This window comes from Spermophilus citellus (genome assembly GCF_964194105.1).
Source record: "Spermophilus citellus genome assembly, chromosome: 7".
Lineage (NCBI taxonomy): Eukaryota > Metazoa > Chordata > Mammalia > Rodentia > Sciuridae > Spermophilus > Spermophilus citellus.
In genome coordinates, this window is record NC_138188.1 from 136,043,437 (window position 1) to 136,064,258 (window position 20,822).

The following is a 20,822-nucleotide window of genomic DNA, read 5'->3' on the forward strand; positions in this document are numbered from 1 at the left end:
ATAAAGCAGGTGGGCAGGAAGGACATGTTGACTTTTTCCTCTCTAAGGGCCCACTCCCTCCCTTGAGAGTGTCCCCTTTTATTCTTTTCCTATTCCTTCTATTAAACTTGTGTCTACTATTCCAAGTGACTCCTATGAAATCTTTCCAGTGGTCACAAGAATTAGTGACTGAGGACGTCAGTTGGTCACTTTGTCTCTACAGATGACCTTGTTCTGCAACAATTGCACAACCCTGTGAATATATTAAAAACCACTGAGATGTGAAAAAAAAAAAGAAAAGGTAAATCTCATGTATTTGACTAATTTAACAATATGATTAAATATCAAATATGAGAAACAACTTTAAAATGATTTTAAGATCTTCATAACTAAAACATACGTGTAAATCTAGACAAAGATTATTCTGGATTTGGTCATGTTTTGAAAATTTAGATCTATCAAAAAAATTTAAAATATTTCAATCTATATTTTTAATAATGGAATCAAAACATCATTAGAGAGTGAACATTCAGATACTTATTTAATAAATAAAGAAATTCAGACCTTGGGAATTAAGTGATTTGTAAAGTAAATATCATATCTAGTGAGTGTCTAATCAAAGACCTTCAAAAATTGAATTGCAAGCAAAATATATGGCACATTTCAGTGTATTACATGAAAAGTATGCGTAGGACCGTCATTACCTTATGGCAATGTAACTATTATGAAGAGGATGGTCCTTGAAGTCCTGGATTGGAGTACCATCTCTGTCACTTAACTAGCTAGGTAAGCAAGGAACTTACGTAAGATAACTAATCTTAAGTCCCTGTTTGAGTTAGTCGGCAACAACATTGTCTACTTCATTCATTTGGGGAAGATTCAAGGAGATGATACATATAAGGAGGTTAATAGATGCACAGTATCTTTTTCACTGAAAATTATGACTCACATAATGGTAAGAGTTTTACTTTAAGAGCATTTCTGTTAAATTCATGGCATCATGAATTATCTAGATTTGAAAAAGTAGATTTACTACTTTTAATACAAACAACTTTGGGGAATGAAATATAAGTCAAACTGTGAATGTCTAGTTTACCACACTCTTCCCCCTTTCTCCTGGAGCAGAAAATTAACTTATATCTCCCAGACTCACATGGAGTTGAGTACAACAAAGTGACTGAATGTTAAGTAATAGTGTGTAGGCACAAATGATGCACAACACCTTGGGCCCTAACCCATTACTTTCTGTAACAATACTTGACACTCTTTATGTTTCCTTACATGTTAGAGAGATGTTGAATCTCTAAGAGATAATAGGGCTAAGTTTGGATACAAGGTTCCTGGAACACTATATGGGACCCTGAAACCCTATTTTCCATTCTGATGACCTGTCTTACACTAGACTATGAGTAAGGGTATAAAAACCTTTTATTTTGTGAATACAATCAAAATGAAGGTTTATTGTTAAGCTGCTTATATTTCCTTATACATACTTATATTTCATTCCCAAAAGTTATTTTGTATTAATTTCCAGTTTTGAAACCAGACTCACTTAGGTAGTAAGTCTACTTTTTCCTCCAATAAGTTTACCCATAATCATACATATAAACACAACCAAAACTGTACTTAAAATAGTTTGCATTTTCAGTACTAGATTTGCTGATTTTCTTAACTATTAACAGTTACCTAAAAGAAAATAAATACCTTCTAGTGCAAAGAGAAAAGAAAAATTTCCCTTCATTTTTATAAAGAGTCAATAGAATATTATTTAGTATGGTACAATACTTATTTTGCCAAGGTGTGTTACTATTTTTTAATGTTCCTTGCATTTTTGAAATAATGTTATCAGTTGGACTAATTAGAGCACAGACAAAGATGTGTGTGACCTGTAACGCTCCATTGTTCCTGCAGACAAAAAATATAATGAAATATAATGTCTCCCTCCCATTGGAGAGTAATGAAGAACAAAACTAATTTGTTGGACTAAAAATTAATTAGACACATCAGATTCGATTGTACCTATTACTGTGAAAGTTTGCAGCTGTTCCACATATTATTACCAACTATGTAATGTAAGCGTGAAAAGGCCAAATGATTAGAGAGACAATAGATATATTACTAAACAAGATTCCCAAAAACTGTAAATCAATGTAAAATTTTTACATGAAATATTGCTTGATAGTTATGTGTGTGAACAAATGGTGTTGCATTTTTGTGCCTGTAAGTTTTACGAATGATATGGGCTTATGGACACTTTCATATAAAAGTCACTTTCCCATGGAAAACTGTAGAAAAAAAAGAATAACACTGATTTTAAGCTTGGATTAGGTCCTACATTATATTTTTCAATATTTTAATTAATGGTCTCCTTATGGAATCTTTTGAAATGAAGAAAACTGAGAGGGAAGAGATAAAACAGTACATTTGGTCTGGCATAGGACAAATGTAAAATGAGGAACCAGAAATTACATCAAATGACAATATGCAATTTAATTAAAGCAAAGGGGAAATGAGAGAGAGCTTGAGTCACTTCAATGCTGTTTCCAGTACTGAATTAGCAATAAGGAGAGCATAAATTGAAACAGAAAGGAGATTAGCCATCACTATTCAACTAGGAATAACAGTTGTGTAGATAATGTTATCAGACAAGATGTGAAGGTAGATATGGAGTGATAATTAAAGAAACAATTAGGAGGTTTCTCACTACAACAGTATATATTAAAAAGAAATAAATCTCTTCAGACAAATAGACTTTTGGGGGCTGAACTCTGCTTGTGTATGTATGTGTGTGTGCACATGCATCTACTCAATTACTATAATTCTACCTTCTATCATTACCCCTCAGTCACAACATATTCTAATTATCTGAAGACAAGATAGTAAAATAATTTACTAGATATTTTTAATTTCATAGGAAAATTTGAATCTTTCTGTGGTACTCTAAATTTTTTTTAAATACTCATTATTCATTTGGAGACTCTATCTCTTGTAAATGATTGAAAAGCTAATGAAAACTTTTTGATTTAAAATAATCTAAATTCACTTTATTAGTTTATGTTACTATAAAACTGTTTAGCATATAACTTTGATTGTCATGACAAGGGATTGGTTATATCTTATATTTGTTATTTTTTCTTTGCCTCCAAGAGTCATAGCTCTCCAATATATTGGGAATCAAATAGTCACTAGGAAAAGATAAAAATGCCATTCCTTAAGAAATATACTTATTTCTAAAGTATATAAAAATAAAACATGAAATGCAAATATAGTTATTTGGTAATCTTACTTATCTTCAAGTTATAATAATTATATTTAATAAATCCATTATATATACATATATACACATACATAAATTGACTTTATTAATTTATGTTACTATAAAACCATATATATATATATATATATATATATATATATATATATATATATATAGTAGGGAGACACAAAAAATAAGTTTCTTACTTATCTATCTAGGGGCACTCACATTGAACTATTGCATTTAAATATGCTTCATATATAGTTTTTAGGGAAACAATTAATGGCATACTTCTAAATACTGTAAGAGAAATAAATATGTATGTATGTGTGTGTATATATATATTATATATTATTATATACATATATATTATTATATACATATATATTATCATATATGTATCTATGTATCAATTAAATCCTTTTGGGTATACCTGTATTTCTTTCTTATTCCAATTTATCTTAGAAAATCTCAGAAGGGTAAGATTGTAGGTTTCCCTCCGGTTAAGAAATTAATTCAGTTTGTACAACTAATTAAGAAAGGGAAGGCAATTTAAAGAAAAGGTAATACTTTAACTTTCTCTCTTCAATGTTATTAATATATAAAACAGAAAACTCAGGTAATCTAAATGTTTTAACATTATGACTGAGTTTAAATATATACATATTAAATACTTTTCAGTAGAAATAATCATCTAGTCACTAGCAATATAGCCTCTATATGCTACTTCAAAAAAATAAACAGAGAATAATGGGTTTGGTGTTATGGTTTGGATCTTAAAATTTCCCCCAAGGATCTCATGTGTCAGGCAATGCAAGAGTGCTCAGAAGGTGAAATGATTAGATTATGCAAGCTGTACCCTCATCAGTGGATTAATGCACTTGATAGATTAATAAATTGAACAGACTACTGTGTTAACTGTAGGCAGGTGGGGTAGGGCTGGAGGAAATAGGACACTGTGGGTGTGGCCTGGACTATATCTGTCCATGATTTTTTCTCCTCTCTTTCTCTCTCTGCTTCCTTCCTGCCATGAGATGAAACTTTTCCTCTAGTAGGCCCTTCTGCCATAATTATCTGCCTCACTTCAGGCCCAGAGCAATGCAGTTGGACAACCATGAACTAAATTTCTGACACCATGAGCCCAAAATAAACTTTCCCTCCTCAAAGTTGTTCCTGTCAGGTATTTTGGTCATGGAATCTAAAAGCTAACTGGCTTATACAAATGCATGACAGATATTTTGAAAATATATAAATTCTGGGAAAAATATTTTAAATACTTTTTAAAAAATTAATGGCCCTGCCAAGCAATAAGAACAGAGCTAATTGAAAGAGATTTGACTCTTGAGATAAAAAAAAAGCTCTATTAGAGGAAATATGTATTGATAAGCCCCCTCCACCTTAGAGATATACTTAGCTCATGCAATATAGGGAAGCCAGAGCCCAGTCTCAAAAGTCACATTCTTAAGGGTATGATGAGCCAGAAGATAGAGTTCAGGACTGCAATACTTACTGAAAATTAAGGGGAAAACTATGCGCAAAAGAAAGCAGTGGAGAGTGAATTCCCAAATCTCCAAATGACCCCCCTCCCTAAATCTTAGGGTGAATCCTGAATTATGCATGTAGGAATAAGATTGCAAGGATCTCATGAAAATCAAAAACTAGAAAGATGAAAGACTGAAGAGAGGTTTCATCTGATAGCTATTAAAAATAACTTAATGATTGAAGTTTAAATTGCATCAAGTTAGGGAGATCCGATAAATATATTACAATTTTCATTGAAATCCTAGGAGGGCCATGCCTTCAAAGTAAATATCAAACCAAGATTATGCTCTAAGAATAAAGAGAACACATAAACAATCCCATACTGACATAATAAAAAAAGGAAAAATTCTAGGTATTTACCTAGACTGTATTCTAGAACAAACTTAACATACTTTGACAGATAATACAATTTTTATAATGTCATCAGCAATAATCAGTATAGAATAAATATTACCAGACATGCAAAAATAAGCAAACAATAACAACAAACTAGAAAAATATACCCCAAGGTAAAAAACTAGAAAATATACTCAATAAAAATATACCTTGATACAACACAGACATTGAAATCAGGAGAAATGGGTTTTAAAGCAGTTGTTATAATGTGGTTATAGATTTAAAATGTTAATAAAGTCATAATGAATGAATGTATAGAAAATATCAGAGGGAAATGAAAAATATAAAAGAAAGGAAATAGAAATTGGATATCAGAAAAATATAATATATTAAGTGAATATCTCCTTGGATAATTTTACCTCTACCCAGGAAGAAATAGCAGGCATGGGACATATGCAAACATCACAAACAAGACCAGATTAAATACATAAGAAAAAGAATGTTATTGGGATCTCTAAGATACAGGAATGAAACAGGGGATCTTTACTATTTCACAGATTTCCAAATGGAGACAGTTTTGAACATGTGATGCAGTATAGGTCACCCAAACATGACTGAGATCATTCATGACTAACGACAAGGAGGCACTGGGAAAGCTCAGGGATTAAATTTATGGAGCAGAGTATCAGGTGCATAGGAGTAACCAAATTTTTTTTTCTTATTTTAAATTTATTTGAAAGATGGTTGTGTCCTTACAGAAAAAAAAAAAAATCATGCACTATAATTTACACACTGATAATTATCACAAATTTAGAAATAAATGGTATGGCTAATTAAATAGGATGAGAGAAAGAAATGAAATTTTACTTCAGATCCTTGTAGGAAATCTTAGAGAAGCCATTACAAATATAGAAGGGGCTGAGGCTATAGCTCAGTTGGTAGAGTGCTTGCCTTACATGCATAAAGGCCCTGGGTTTGATCAGCACTAAAAACAACAATAACAACAACAAAAAACAAATATAGAAACATATTTAAAAATCCATTAGTGGAGATAAAATATAAAACTGAAAGTTCCTAAGTTTGTACAAAGAATGCAGAAAGTAACACAGATAATCCATAGCAAGTTGATAATTTTAAATTCCAACGTGTCAATAAATACACTAATGATAATCTGAACACCATGATTAATAGGCAAAAATAATCAGAATATATAAATAATGAGACCTGTTAGTATGTAAATTAAATAACGGAAGTGCACATTACATGCAATGAAAGAGAGGTTAACAAAAATGACTGGAAAATAGACAAATCTTGCAAATACTTGAAAGAGACTACACTGCCTATATAAAGATGGCTATATTAGTATCAGACAAAGCAAGTTTGGGGGCTATTACTGAAGAGGGAAATCTCATAATGCTAAAGTATAAGTTCATTTAGAAGCTAACATTCTTAAAATGTGATCATTTAAGCAAATTAACAAAGACATGAAACAAAATTGTAGGCAGAAAAATAATGCATAAATCCATAATTATAATAGATTTCCAGACCCTTTATTTGTATTTCAAAGAAAAAAAAAGAAAGAAAGTCATTAATGACTTGTAAAACACTACCAAGTTTACTTTACATTTATGAAATACAAGTACATACAAGATTAAGTGTTGGGCCATAAAATTACTCTATATTTAAAAAATTAAATTCACACAAAGTACATTCTCTGTCCTTAAAGGAATTACATTAGAAGTCAGTGAACAAAAATATATCTGGAAAATTCCCCAAACATTTGTATATTATACAATGTATTTACAAATTACCTCAGTAAAAGAACAAAAATATATAAAAAATGAAAAATTTTATACTTCATAATAAATGGAAACAGTATATCAAAATTGGTAATATTTAGCTGAAGAAGTGTTCCAAAATAAAGTAAAACTTTAAAATATTCATATCAGAAAACCAAAAATGTCCCCAAAATTAAATAATTATTGGTCTTAAGAAGCAAAATAAAAGTAGATGAAATAGCAAAAAACAATTAATTAGAAAACAAAACTGAAAAAGTCAAATGTTTGTAATTTTAAAATATCATTAAAATTCCTAAATCATTATGAAGACTGAATAAGGTCTAGAGTTGTAGCTTAGTGGTAGAGTGTTTGCTTAGCATGTGGGAGACACTGAATATAAATAAATAAATACATAAATAAAAGAATAAATTGATTAATTAATTAACTAAAATGTCTATCAACAACTAAAAAGTATATTTTAAAAAGACTAATAGTAATAACTGTGTGTGGGGAGAGAGAGAGAGGCAGTCACAAAGGGGTACAAAAAATAGGCAGAAAAGTACACACAAATTCCTAGTATTTATGAAGAAAAGAAAGATGCTACTGTTATGTTTTGGTTCAGGAATGTCTCCCAAAGGCTCATGTGTTGGTCCCTAATGCAGTAATGTTCAGAAGTGAGGTTTTGGGGAAGTGATTAGATCATAAGGCTCTGATCTTCTTGGTAAATTAATAATTTGATGACATTCTAGGGAGGAGGTTGAAATTGTTTTGGCTGATAATAGACCTTCTACCTTTCCATATACTTGGCAGCCATTATGAAGTCAAACAACAATAAGTGTTGGTGAGGATGTGGGGAAAAGGGTACACTTGTACACTGCTGGCCGGACTACAAATTGGTGAGGCCAATTTGGAAAGCAGTATGGAGATTCCTGGGAAAGCTGGGAATGGATCCACCATTTGACCCAGCTATCGCCCTTCTCGGACTATTCCTTGAGGACCTTAAAAGAGCGTACTATAGGGATACTGCCACATCAATGATTATAGCGGCACAATTCACAATAGCTAGACTATGGAACCAACCTAGATGCCCTTCAATAGATGAATGGATTAAAAAAATGTGGCATCTATACACAATGGAGTATTATGCAGCACTAAGAAATGACAAAATCATAGAATTTTCAGGGAAATGGATGGCATTAGAGCAGATTATGCTAAGTGAAGCTAGCCAAGCCCTAAAAAACAAATGCCAAATGTCTTCTTTGATATAAAGAGAGCAACTAAGAACAGAACAGGAAGGAAGAGCATGAGGGAAAGACTAACAGTAAACAAAGACGAATGGGGGCAGAGAAAGGGAGAGAGAAGGGAAAGCATATGGAAATGGTAGGAGACCTTCAATGATACACAAAATTATAAGAGGTTGTGAGGGGCAAGGGGGAGGGAATAAATAAGGGGAGAGAATCAAACAACAGCAAAGGAGGTAGAGAGGGAAGATGGGAGGGGAGGGGAGGGGAGGGGGATAGTAGGGGATAGGAATGGTAGCAGAATACAACAGTCACTAATATGCCATTATGTAAAAATGTGAGTGTGTAACCTATGTGATTCTGCAATTTGTATTTGGGGTAAAAATGGGAGTTCATAACCCAATTGAGTCAAATGTATGAAAGTTGATATATCATGAGCTCTGTAATGTTTTGAACAATTAATAAAAAAAAGAAAATTCATAGATTAGGAGAAAATGTATGTGAGATATACAGCCTAGTTGTAAGGAATGCTTCCATAGGACATGACTTTGGAAACTATATTCCATCTGTAGCCCCTTCCTCTTTCTCTGCTTTTGGGCCAACATGAGTAACTTTGCTCTGACATGCCCATTTTGCCATGATCAAGTCAGGCCCAAAGCAATGGACTGGCTGATCTTGGACAGAAACCCCTGAAACCATGAGTCAAAATAAATCTTTCCTTCTCTAAGTTTATTTTCTCAGGTATTTGTCACAATGAAGAAAATCTAACATAATTAGGACATATTCTGCAGACATGACAAAGATCTTAAGGAAATACAACTAATCACATGCTAATAAATTCAATAACTTAGATGAATTAGTTCATTTTTGGGCCAAAACTAAAAATCTACTTACCACAGCCAATACAAGAAAAAATTTTAAAAAAATGCTAAACAGATCTACATTCATTGAATTTAAAAAAATCAAAATTAAACTTCTAGGAATGGATATCATCAGTGATTTTTAGCAAATATTAATGGAAGATATAATGAAAAAACTCTCCAAAAATTCCTGAGGAATAAAGAGGAGGAAGAAATACTTCCTACCCATTTTATAAATCCAGATACTCTGATTCCAAAACTTGACAAAGATCGTAGAAGAAAAAAATGCTACCTATTAATTATAAGTGCAAGATTCTTTACAAAATGTCAGTAGATAAAATCCGGAAACATCCATATAGAGGACAATCCTGACCAAGTGGAATTTATCCCAGGAATGCAAAGTTGATTTACCTTTGAAAACCATTCATTAGAATTGACCCTGTCAACAACCACCGCCCACCTTAAAACAAAATAAACCAACCCCCCCCCCAAATATGGTCATTTTAATAAACTCAAAAAAGGCATTTCACAACTATTAAAATGAACAAGAGATGTTAGTAAGGCCACAAGATAGAATGGCAATATAAAAATTTACTGTATGTAAAATGTAAAACAAAAGGAAATTTCAAAAATCCATTTATCATAGTAAAAAAATCTTTAAGTACACACAAAATATTTTAACAAAACATGTAAGCTCATCCATACATAGAAAACTACAAAATATTCTGAAATAGTATTGAAGATGTCTATAATGAAGAAGTATATCATGTCCTGAACAGAAAAAAATCATGAGTAAAATGTTTACCCAATTTTGATGGATAGATTCATTGCACTTCACTCACACTTTCAACATGTTGTAGAAATTGACATTAATTTGAAAAGTATATGGAAAGGTAGAAGACCTATTATCAGCCAAAACAATTCTGCAGAAGATAATGGGCAGTATTCATATTACCTGGTTTCAAGAGTTACTATAAGATACAGTAATCAAGACAGTATAATTGCCATATAAACATTATAAACATAAGGAACCCAGGAATGGATCCATGTGTATGTGGTTAATTGGAGGAAAACAAGTCTTTTCAGTGTGCCTATACAATTTGATATGCATACATAAACATTAATCCTTGAACCACATGTAATTACCTTAAACTGAATTACAGACCTATGTATGAAAGCTAAAATTATAAGGCCTCTAGAAGAAGTATGAGATAATGTCATCAATATCTAGAAGTAGAACACAATTCTTAGGAACAACAAATATGAAAAAAATATGATAAGTTGTACTTCATTAAAATTTAAGACTTTTGTTCATCAAAATACATTAAGAAAATAAATATGAAGTCATGGATTAGGAGAAAATGTTTGTGAGATATATGTTTGTGTGTGTATATCTATCTATCTATCTATCTATCTATCTATCTATCTATCTCTAGAATTTAAAAACAACTCTCCCCAAGGAGTAGCAAGAAACAGTCCAAGTTTAGAGAGGCAAAGACCTGGCAAAATTACAAAACAAAATATGTGAACAGCTAGGAAGCACATATAAAGTTGCTTGAGATCATTAGTCATTAAAGAAAATTCAAGGTAAAATCACAAGGATGTTACTGTTTTACATACACTTGAATGCTAAATTTTCAAAGGCTGGCAACATCAGATGTTGGTGATAATGCAGAGAAACTGACAGTCTTTGTCCTTGCTGCTGGGAGTATTAAATTTTAAAATTTGAAATTGTGGAAACTGTTTAGCAGTTCCTTATAAAGTCAAAACTATAAAGCCCTATTACCCACAAATTCCTCTCCTAGGTGTTTCTCCAAAGGAAATGAAAACATGTGTCCTTGTAAAGGCTTACAGAAAAATGTTCATTCTCCCAAGAGAAAAGCAGATAAACAAAACACAGCTTATTCATAGAACTGAATCCTGCTCAGCAGCAAAACATGTGAATTGCATAATACATACATGGTTGAATCACCAAAAAACTGCTTAGTGAAAAAAAACAGACATAACATATCATATTCTGCATGATCCCATTTATATACACTTCAAGAGCAGACAAATATAATATATGTTGATAGAGAAGAGTTCCATGCAATGATGGAAGTAGATTTAACACGAATTTCTTTTGGATAGTATATTTGGATTACTAAGTTTCTTTGGCCTGGTTCTGGTTAATTTTTGACATTTTTCTGGCTAAGAAGCATGTAGATTTGAGACACGATGCACTCCTTTCAGTTACTTAATATTTCAGTGACACCAAAATTACAAATGAAGCTAGTGATTAAAAATAATTTTCAAATACCTTTCATCTTTTAAACTCATAATGATTATAGATTCAAGAGGCTGGTGGGTGTCTTAAGAGTACAAGAACTTATATCATTTTTGTAGGAAATCCTACTCAGTCATTTGCCCATATGGTATGTTCATATCATATCCAAGGTTAAGATGTAGATTGAAACCAATCTACCTTGTTGTCAGTTGACTAATGCTGAAGTACTTAGCACCTACATCGATACTCACCGATTATTATTGGCTGTGGTTCACTTTTTACTCCAACCCCGGCGCTGGTACTAGCCGCAACCTCTACCCGGTATTGAATACCTGGGAATAATCCACCAATTATTACAGACCGAATGGCTGCGTCCACAGTTTTGTTGATATGGAATCGTGTTTCGTTTCCCAGACACCAGATCTACAAAAAGGGAAAGTGAAAACACATAAATATGAAAATCCCATTTGTGGTAACTAAATGACTATAATTGATTAAATATTTTTAATTGTGACCAATCTATTTTCTGGTCTCACAGAAATGTTTGTGAATGACATTTCCCAAAGTCCAACTCCTGCATTTTATGTATATGTGTGAATTAAAGGAAGAACAATAAAAGAAAATAAAACTATCCCACATTCAACTATATATATATAATATCAAGGAATTCTGATAAATAATCTGTAACAAACAGTGATTCCTTTAACACCTATCTAGAAAATGGTCTTTAGTTGGAAATAGCATTTTGGTACACATTAAAACACATACTTTTTTCCACTTAATTTATCAAAATTTATTGTGCATTTAACTTATTTAAAATATGATGGTTATGAATTATAATGTCTAAGGCATATAGGTGTACATCTAAGTAATTTATATTTCATTTAAGAAAATATTAACTTACACAGAAGTAGTTAGTGAGATTAATTGACCTAAGTTATAGGTATTGACTAAAATGAGATTAAAGCCAATATTTACATTGACACTAATAAATCTTTATATTGATGAATACATGCACACATACACACACAGAGACACACAGAAACACACAAAAATAAAATGGTTATAAGACTGTAGACACTGATGTTAAAGCACCTAGGTCTTTACTCCAAGAAAAAATCATACTTTAGAGCATATTTTCTTTAGGGATATGAAAAACTGTAATTGTAAAATGGTTGTAAAATAATTCTGCTGCATATCTTTATTTTAATTCATATTATACTTCATAATCTACATGTAGATGAATGTATAGGAATACATAAGGTTTGTTTCTGAAACAGGTAAGTCCCTGAATTTTTTTAGCAAAATAATTCTTGTGCATCCTGTTCCATATTTATATCTGACATCTGTGTTCCTAACAAAAGAATATTTATCCCTCATCTATGTATAAAATTTGCTAACAAAATATGACAGATTTATAATGAGTGGAAAATTTTATAATTTATGAAAAACATTCATCATGTTGTAAATAAATTTATCAAAATTTAATTGAAAGTAAATTTAGGGTATTCAGACCTAGATGGTCCTAAAGCAAATTCCTCACCGAATTAAGTCATAGACATGCACACACACATATATACACCATAGTGATTAATTATCTAGTGTTCAAACAATGTTCTAATATTTTAAAACTTGAGAATATACAAAACTACCCTATTATGAAGGCATTTATTCTTATACTTCTTTAGAATGTTTGCTGATAATGTGATGGTAATCATTTTAAAATAAAACCTTATGCTTTAGTCCATTCATGTGCTTCCAAGTTGACCTTCAATTTAATACAGTTCTATTTAAAATGTAGGATATTTTTAGAGATAAAATTTAATCAGCAATCTTTTGAGTGAACTATTTCAACTTTGTTTCACATACCAACTATGGATTTCTGAAGTAAAGTGAGGTGTTCTTTATTATATTATTTTTATTGTATAAGTTGTTTTCAGAATTCTGGAAATATTTCCTAATAGCAACATAGTTTTCAAATTTTACAAAGTTTAGTAAGAAGTTTTACACTCATCCATGGTTTAATCATATCAGTTAGGCAAAATTTTATTTTGAATCCTTAGACATGGCCTGTGTCTTAAACATCAAGGATGAGGATAAAACAACAGATACTCTTTCTAAATAACAACAAGTTTACCAATTAATAAAAGAGACAAACCTTTTTTTAAGTTTTTTTTTTAATTTGTTGTTTTAATGATCACCTTCCCCCCACCCCAAGGGAAATATCTTTCAAAATCTTAATAAATAAATAAAAGCAGAATATAGAGTACAAGTTGGTGTTGCCATCTTCTGTCCCTACACTATCCCCTCTAAATCCAAAATCTCTCTCCATTTCTTGAGAACCAGTTTTAAAACAGCTGCCCTAAGTCCCTTACACAGAATTTAATATTAATCATGCAGGCAATTTCTGGGATGACATCTTTACTACCTACATCTATCCCCATCCCTTTAAATCCTTGGTTCCTGAATCATACCATATAGAAAATCATTCCTCTGTTGTAGGTTTTTTGCTCAACTCAGTTGTGTGTCTGTAATCTTAAAGTTAAGTTGTGATTCCCGATGCATTTGTTTCCTTACCTGTCATACAAAGGTATAATCACTTCACACTTTAAATGGAAAAGAGAATATTTAGAGCTGTCTCTTTCTCATATGCACTGAACTTTCTCCAAAAAACTATCCATAAACCCTCCTTCTTCATGCAGGCCCTACCTTGTACTCTTGGATTATTCCATTCTGGTGATCTGGAGGAGGAGGATCCCAGGAAACACTAATGCTTGTGCTATTGTGGCTTCCGACTGTCAGCACAGTGACAGATTGTGGAGGGGCACTTGGGGCTGCAGAGGGAGTAATTAGAATAAATGCAGACTTTGAGTCTCAGTGTACATTAGTACTGCTTACAAAATATGAATAGAAAGGCAAGACCAATGACATTTTGGCTTCCAGTAGTTCTAAATTTGTATATAGCATTTAACAGTGACAATTTTTTTTTGAGAATTAAGCCATTAAACTCAATGAAAAAATTAAAACAAATACAACAGGTGGGAAAACATGCACTAAATAATAAATTTAACAGCTAACATGCTAATGAGTGGTTTTTATATGCCCAGTACCAAATGTCAATTTTCATTATCACCATAACCTCAGTGGGTAGAAGCATCTCTTAATTTCACAGAAAAGGAAATGATCTACTGTAAGAAATTTATCACAGTCAAATGAAGCCAGGCTTGGTGGCACACGCCAGTAATTGCAGCAGCTTGGGAGTCTAAGGCAGGGGGATCAAAAGTTCAAAGCTAGCCCCAGCAAAAGCCAGGCACTAAGCAACTCAGTGTTATTTTGAGAGAATCTATCTCAAAATTTTATCAGGTGTTATTTCTGAATAGTGGCATTATTGACAGTCTTTTTAAAAATATTGTTTTTGATTGTGTTTAGTAAATAAAAACTGAAACACAGATATAAATTTCACCAACAAAGAAAAACAATCCTTTCACACTGGGAACAATAATTGACTCTCATAAACTGACCCGTAATTTAAGATTTAAAACTGATTTTATATGGATGGTCAAGGGACTATGATGATAAATATGAAAACAGGTTCATGTTGGGTCAAATGTGAAATAGTCAGATTTTTATTTCCAACAATAATTCTCTTCCTTTATAGTTTCTCCTATAACTAATTACCACTGTACTGAGAAATAGGAAGCAAGAAGGTTTTCCTGAATTTAGACTAAGCATATTCCATACAGTGCATCTGAGAGTTAAGAAATATTAATTTTGCAGAAAAAAACTCATTTATTTTCAGTGAATCTCTGAATTTAAACCAAATGTAGAGAAAGCATAATAAGGATTCTACATAAAAATTCTTTGATAATTAGAAAACAAGGAATTTTATGACATTAAAGGATTTTTAATATAAAATCATCAATGCTTTTATATTCTGCAGTTTAGTCCCTTAAAAATCGTATCTAAAAGATATTTTAAAGACCCATTGATAAGGTTTTTCCCATGTTTGGCAAACTTGTCAGGACATAAATTTCAAAGAGGAATGATCATATTTACATTGAGATATAGGATGTACACAGACATGTGATAATACAATATTGCTCATTTCCTATTCCTCTATGTGACAATATTGCTGTAAAATGGGGTATGATGACATCAATCTGACCACTTTTCTACCAGCCTTGTAGTTATTAAGTAGACTGCACTGAAAAATAACACTTTTGAAACTGGCTTTTCATTCTCCTCGCTGGTGGCTTGGCGAGAACACCAGGCCTGCTTCCTGACAGGTCAATTATTCTGGTACTCAGCTTCTTTGTACAGATGTGAAAGAACCCAAATCGCTGCTCATCATTCCCAGACATAGCCCAGCTGAGTTCCATTTGTTACTTTCACAAGGCCACAGAAATCAGAGATGAATGTACACTGAATGGTGACAAATGTCTAAGCCAGAGGAAAAGCCTAACTGCAGTGAAACTGACTTTTGGAGGGAGGATTCCAACATGATCTTCTGTATTGGAGTTATCCACCCTGCTCATTAGTACTACACTTGCAAGATATGGTAAAATTTAATGCTGGAGAAAATATTACCAATTTTTATCAATCTTGCATTTTCTTTTCGTATCCTAAAAGTGAACCAAATGTGCCTTTAAAATAAGGCTTTCTGCTCATGCCTGTAAACTAATGTGGACATTCTATTTTTGCTGTGTATTATATTATAGAAAAATTATATTTTATAAAATTTCTTTGGTCAGACATACCTGTCAGTATATGCAAACGATATACATTTTCTTAAAGCCTTTTTTAAAATATCTTTTTGCATGAAGTACATTTAGACAAAAGGTTTTTATTAGGATTGGTGCACATAAAATTAGTATAAAAACAAGAGGTGGGATTTGTTTTGTCATCCCACATTTTTATTTTAATATCAATATTCATTATAAGTCTCTGGCTTATTGAAGGAGACTTTATAAATGGACTAGTTGAAACCTGTATCAATCTTTGGTCCATCATAGATTGACTTTAAAGTATCTGTGGGTAAAAAATTTTCAAGACTAGAGAGAAGGCAAGAACTTTCCTAAGAAGAAAGGTATTACAAACATGAAAGTAACCATCCAAATCAGAACTTATGTTTCAGACTGGCAATGCCCACAGTAGAAAATGGCTGATAAAAGAAAATATCACATTCTACTACATTAAAAAAGGAGTAGTCACTGTAAATAACCTGTGATCTTGTATTTTCTATAGTCTGTCCCTATGAACTGCACCCACATAAATATATGGAAATATGTTACAATCAAATTCCAGGGCACAGAAACATGTAAAACTTGGGGCAAATGTTTAAGAAGAATTTAAATTCAGAATCTATTTATATTTTTATATTCATTTTTGTCAGATTCTGTACAATTCTCCTAATACAAAGAGAAAAATGACAGTGCCTGCTATATATTTTTCTATTTTTAAATAACTTTTTAGTTTTCAATGGACCTTTGTTTTATTTATTTATATGTTGTGCTGAGGATTCAACCCAGTGCCTCACATGCTAGGCAAGTGTTCTACCACTGAACTACAACCCCAGCCCATATATCTTTAAATGTTCTGTCTAGTTTTCTAAGGAATATACTAAAATAGAACTGTAAGAGAAATTGGTTTATTCATAGTATAAGTTTGGTTTACATTACAAATTGGGATACTCACCTTCTTCAGTAGTACGGACTGTTTTAGATTCACTATCCATTCCTTGGAACTCATTAAAATACGGTCGGACTTTAATTTCATAAGTGACTCCTTTTTTCAGATTGACTAAGACAGCACTTCGTTCAGTTGGGACTTTGGCATCTAAATTCTGCCATGAGGAGGTGGCTTGTAGGCCTGAAGTCTGACGATACATTACTCGGTAGCCTTGAATAAACTGAGGCTGGCGGTCAACCTGGAAAACACATCAAAGACCCTCTGAACCTGAAGGGAGGTGTGCCAGATTCACAAGAGACCTATCCTCTCTTCTCTGTTCCAGTTCAATCCACACACTTATCATCTCAGTGAGACCAGGGCTTTCTAACTCATCTCCCTGCTTCCAATAACCTCTTCCAATCCCACATTCACATTGCCCCCAACATTATCTCCAAAATGAAGAGTAGGACAACTCTCTTGCATTCAAAGCCCATATTTATGGTTTTATATGTGATGTGGTATTTTTCAGGGATTTCCATTCTCATCACTTGTCTGCTCCTTAGACATTCTTGAGTTCTTACTAGTAGCTGCCAGGAATTCTGCTAAGCACTGGGGATAAAATGGAAAAAGTTGGTAGAGCCAACTCTTGGCCTCATGGTACTTTGAGTCCAGGTGGAAGGTAGGCATTATCATGCCTACTATGGCCAAGTTCAGTTACAGCACATATCAGAAATAAATGTAATGAATGACAGGCCCCAGGAAATAAGAGCAGACGAAGCTCAATGAGTTGGGAAGGGGAGGTAGTTTCCGGACAAAAGTCAGAGGATTTGCTATCTGCAATAAGAATAGTTTACCAGAGGAAAGGAAAGTGGGGACAAATGTGTAACCACCCTGTGGCTAGAGAGAGCATATAAAAGAGATTTCAGTTGTGAAACAAGTACTAATGTTTTAAATGCATATGAAAGCTTATACCCATTACCAAATATTCCATGAAAAAGTTTTTGTTAATTCAGTAACTTCTTATTCTTTCAGTGGGCCTGCTCTGTACACAACCGAACTCTCTTACGTTTTCATTTACTTAAGAGACACTAGCTATTTTTAATAATGATCTGAGATTTTTAATTTAAAATTTAAATCAAATAGAACTTTTCATATGTATTTTTATATGTATTTTTGTTCAGTCTCATGATAATTACATGAAAATCAAACAATATAAGTGCAAGTAGAAAAATAAACATGCTCCCTTTGTACATTTATTAAGCACTCTTCACAGGCATCTCAGAGTTTCTTCATTTGTAGGGAAAGGAATTTTAGTTTTTTTTCTTTATTTTTAAAGAGTTTTTGCTCCAGTCCTATTTCTTAAGATGCTGTATTGAAGCATAAACGGTGATGGTAACTTCTTCAATTAATATCTCATATTATAGTTTAATATTCATATACTAAGAAGCTTTAAGCTTGATATATTTTACTTTCAAATCAAAAGCAAAGATTAATGGAGAGAAATAAAATCACCTCATTTCAGAATGGTTATGAAGAAAGAAAAAAGAGAGAAGGTGATGATGGAAATGGTTATGTTAACTCTTAAAAAAATTCTTTATTCAATTGTCAGCTTGTTATGAACAAAAAATGTTGTTTTCATGAATTAACTTCTAACACCTCTTATTTAGCTTCATCATTGTTTTGTTTGTTAAAGGAAGTCAGCAAATCAATGAATATTAAGCTATTAGTTTTCAAATAATAAAAATGCAGAACTTTAATCAAAACAATGGAACAATTTTTTTCCATGTTCAGAATGTCCAAGCTAGAAATCTCTATGAAGTTGATGGGTCTGAGTGTGTGTGTATCTATATACAGCTAATTCCAGCCTTCAGATGAGTCTCAACAAATATAAATTTCTTCACCCATCTGACAACTTTCTAACCCTCAAAGATTTTTATGGAATTACAGGTATACTTGTAGAAGATTATATCAATAATGACTTACGATATTTGCCTGTCAGTAAATGGATGGATCTGTAGACTATCATGCTAAGTAAAAGACACCAGTTCCAGATACCAAAGGTGGAATGTTTTCACTGAAAACATTATTATTATTAAGCACTCTTAATAATAATATGTGGAAGCTAAACCACAATCAGGGGGTGGGGGATAGAAATTCAGTGGAGCAGACAATGGGGATTGAAGGGAAGGGAGGAAGGATGGGAAAAGGAAAGAGAGTGGAATGAATCTGACAAAACTTTCCTATGGATATACATGAATATACCACGGTGAATCTCACCATATAGTAAGTACATCCTCTGGAATATAATATATTCTATGCTTTAGTATTATATAAAAATGAATTCTACTGACATGTATAACTAAAAGAAACCAATGAAAATAAATAAATAATTCATTAAAATGACATTTTAGTAAATGTGTAAAATCCCATTTAAGGAAAGAAAGAAAGAAAGAAAGAAAGAAAGAAAGAAAGAAAGAAAGAAAGAAAGAAAGAAAGAAAGAAAGAAAAGAAAGAAAAGAAAGAAAGAAAGAAATTTGAAAGAGGAAAAGGGGGAGCCCAGGTCTAACATAGAAGCTTGTGGTCTCTGCGTCCTCATCCATGTTACCAGTTTGTGTTCATAATGACTGACATATTTTTTTGAAAAGCAGGAGTCATTCTGACATCATAAAATAAGGCAACCAAGAAGCAAAAAGTTAAATTTACAAGAGTCAAAGAGTGATGCTTTTCATCAAAACTGTCAAAGTTTAAAAAAAAAAAAGAAAAAAAAAAAAAAAACCCTTGCAGCATATGTTAAAACAACATCAAGCTTACATTTTATAAACTTCTCTGTGTTGGCTTTAAGTGAATTTATATACTGAAAGAAAGACATAACTCACAATAATAGCTTGTTAATACTGAAAGAAGCAAGCTGTGTTTTTAAGAAGAACATTAAGCAGCTGTTTCCAGATGAAGGGAGTCTGTAAATCAGGGTAAATTGGTTTTATCCATGTTTGGTTTTCATTAATTAAGTGTTTTAGGGACTTTATGAAGCTAATGTTTACTACCCCACATCGCCTTGCTCACTTCAGTGGGCACCGTCTCCAACCCCTAGATAGTAATGGCCTACTTAATAGCCACGTGGTTTAACTTCAGTTTGTGCAGTTGCCAGGCATTTGGGGGGAGAGGAAATTTGTTGTTACAGGTGGAAGCAAAAATGAAAATGCTGAGCATTACCATTTAAACAAATAGGCTGGCTTTTATTGGATGTGTGTTCTACACCACTAACGTGTGGTGCTCATTTTGACAGGTAATCATTTTCAAGTTAAACCATATGCTTGTCACTAGTTTTATTAACATTCTGAGGAGAAGAAAAATGTGCTCTTAGAGTTGATTGCAATCAGAGTCTGGCCACAAATTTATAGGTTTATATGATTTAAAAAAATACCACTGTATTTTGAAACATGTATTAAAAAGAATTGTGTTAAGGAAGAAGTGAAATGATAAAGAAAACTTCAGACTTCCAGTATAAGACCTTGATTTCAAACAGAGTTTAGTCTTTTAAGTTTTCTGAGCCTTCCTATACTTATTTTGTTCAATAATACCCTCAGCTCAAGGGTGCAAAAATAATCAGATGTCTAATTTCAGTAAAAACACTGTAAACTGTACAGATGTGTAATGTTAAGGAGCTTTGCTAAAGAAGGGATGTACTAAAAAGAAGTGGAATATATGGGCTTTCAAATCAGTGTTGTTATTGAACCATTCAAGATGTTTAATAGCTACTTTTCCAATAAAACAAAAACAAAAACATCCATTTAAATATACAATTCAAAGTGAGTTTTCTTTGATGGGCCTATCTGCTAAGGAACTGATCTGGTTCTAGTTGAGTTCAAAACAATATTATTTTCTATGTCAGTGTTG

The 20,822-nt window shown here is 32.3% G+C and overlaps 1 protein-coding gene across 1 annotated transcript in view; it reads right to left on the bottom strand.

Annotated features, from left to right (window-relative positions):
• Positions 1-20,822, bottom strand: part of ROBO2 (roundabout guidance receptor 2) — a gene marked incomplete at its 3' end in the record, with an annotated part of 571,084 nt that overhangs the window by 55,284 nt on the left and 494,978 nt on the right. The window contains exons 15-17 of the mRNA XM_081301980.1: positions 16,953-17,184; positions 13,968-14,092; positions 11,510-11,681 (exon numbers count right to left, since the gene is read on the bottom strand). Of these exons, the coding sequence (XP_081158106.1) occupies positions 11,510-11,681; positions 13,968-14,092; positions 16,953-17,184 (529 nt within the window). The remainder of the gene's footprint in view (positions 1-11,509; positions 11,682-13,967; positions 14,093-16,952; positions 17,185-20,822) is intronic.